Source organism: Gekko japonicus, unplaced genomic scaffold (genome assembly GCF_001447785.1).
Source record: "Gekko japonicus isolate JY-2015 unplaced genomic scaffold, Gekko_japonicus_V1.1 scaffold17826, whole genome shotgun sequence".
Lineage (NCBI taxonomy): Eukaryota > Metazoa > Chordata > Lepidosauria > Squamata > Gekkonidae > Gekko > Gekko japonicus.
Genome location: NW_015217195.1, coordinates 1 through 1,970, shown reverse-complemented (window position 1 = coordinate 1,970; position 1,970 = coordinate 1). Strand labels below are relative to the sequence as shown.

General features: G+C 37.8%; 1 protein-coding gene across 1 annotated transcript; it reads right to left on the bottom strand.

Annotated features, from left to right (window-relative positions):
• Positions 1-260: 260 nt before the first annotated feature.
• LOC107125157 (SWI/SNF-related matrix-associated actin-dependent regulator of chromatin subfamily A containing DEAD/H box 1-like) lies at positions 261-1,942 on the bottom strand (the record flags this gene model as incomplete). The annotated part of the gene is made up of 4 exons (XM_015428609.1): positions 1,872-1,942; positions 1,549-1,666; positions 1,262-1,383; positions 261-449 (listed from the first exon to the last, which is right to left on the bottom strand). Coding segments are annotated over exons 1-4 (465 nt in total), but the record flags the coding sequence as incomplete, so codon positions are not given.
• Between the last annotated feature and the right edge of the window lie 28 nt (positions 1,943-1,970).

The following is a 1,970-nucleotide window of genomic DNA, read 5'->3' as shown; positions in this document are numbered from 1 at the left end:
GGGAGGGGAGGCAAGGGAATTTCATCTGTGAAAGACAGAGAGTGCAGGATCCTGCAGCCCTGATTCCTGAAGCCTGAGTAGCATTACATCTATATTGGTCCATTACACTTGACCTTCAGGGTCAAACACATCTTCAAACACAGTTCAGCATACCAAGCTGCTTTTCTATGGGCTTTTACAGCAATGGAACACAGTAAGAACAGCTGTTTTACATGTAAGACATGATATTTGTGGGATGAAAATGAATTTGTAGAACAAACCTTTTCTTTAAAGTCTGAAAGCATGCGTCCTAGTATTCTAAATTTTCCAGAATCCAGAATAAGATCAATCTCTAGTTTGAAGTCGCTGATATTTGCATATTGTTTACAAAGCAAATGTAACTCATAATCTGTCATCACCGACATGTCTTCAAATATAAGGTCAGGATTTGCCTCACAGTGTGTAGGTTCCTAAAAAACAAAAAACATGCGAACGCAAAATAGTAAGGAACTAGCAAGAATGTTCTATTGTACAATATCTGGACATATGCTTACAAAAACATTGAGCCAAATCTGGTTTGTATTAGGACAATAAACTCTTCAGGAGTTGTTCGTAACTCTTGGTAGATTAAGGTGCTACTGGATTTAAGGCATCGCTGAAGACCAACATATTGTTTCAGAGTATTAGCTTTAGTGAATCAAACCTCATTTTGACGAACTGATCTTTGACTCGTGAAAGCTTATACCCTGGAAAACTGTGCTGGACTTTTAAGGTGCTACTTGACTTGGATTTTGTTCTGCCACTGCAGACTAAAATGGCTACCCACCTGATAAAATACCTTTATGTTAGCCTGGAGTGCTAAATTCTACAAACACTTGATCCAGAAAAAAAATGTCATGTGTTAACATACAGACCCTTCTTTTGCCTTTCTTGACTTGCAAATGCATTTAGGAGGACGGAAGTAAGAGCTTTCTAGTGAAATTATCCACAGATACAGTAAATCAGCAACAGTACATAAATATTCAGTAGCTCCAATGAACAAATTCACTAACTCGGTTTCTAAATCAGATGACTGCTGCTAGGCACCAGATCTGCAATCCCTTTACTCTTAAGAATCATTTTCTAAAGGCAGATTTTAAATTGTACACCCTAAAGGTTTTAGAGCACTTAATACTGGACTGACGGATGAACAGCTGGTATATTGTATAACCACAAGCCTATTCCTGATCAAGAGAATTAAAATACATCAATAATTACTGCATTATTTAACCTAACAGCTTACCTTGAGCATGAGTTTTGACATCACTTTAAGTTTCTCAGGTGTATAATATTGGCGGTGCAAAAGTGGATGATTGGCCATTTTTCTTAGCTGCATCATGACATTGCCCATTTCTGAACCCTTTTCTACGGTCAGAAGCAAAACAAGTTGACACAAAATAAAATTTAACCACTGAATTAGCCAGTTCTCTACAACAGTTCAAGATTTTTAAAGGTATATAAGTCACCAGAGCTTAGCTTTTCAGTTTGATACCTCATGAGATAAAAAGGGAAGAAAAAATAGTTCCATACCTTGACTGTCAATAGACCTTTTTAAGCAGTTGAAGAGGTCCTGATATAGCTGCTCCTGTTTCTCAGACATTTCACACCACTCAATAATGTCCTTCTTTGGTGGTAGCTGTTTAAGGACCTGATGGGCCAAAGCAAAATTTTAAACTAAGTTTAAATTTACACCTGGAGCCTAACACAACCTGAAGCCGGTCGGGGGCTCGAACAGGTTAAAAAGTTGGGATAAAAATATATTCAGTAAATAAATCCTATTCAAAAGAACATGTGTCTGAACTATTACGTGGTTAGCACTGCAGACTAGCACAGGCTAAAATACGGAGACATACCTCTTCTTTAACTCTTCGCAGGATGAATGGTTTCATTATCTGCTTGGCATGTGCAATTCTCTCTTTTTCATACACACTATGTTCCTCAGCCGCTTTCTA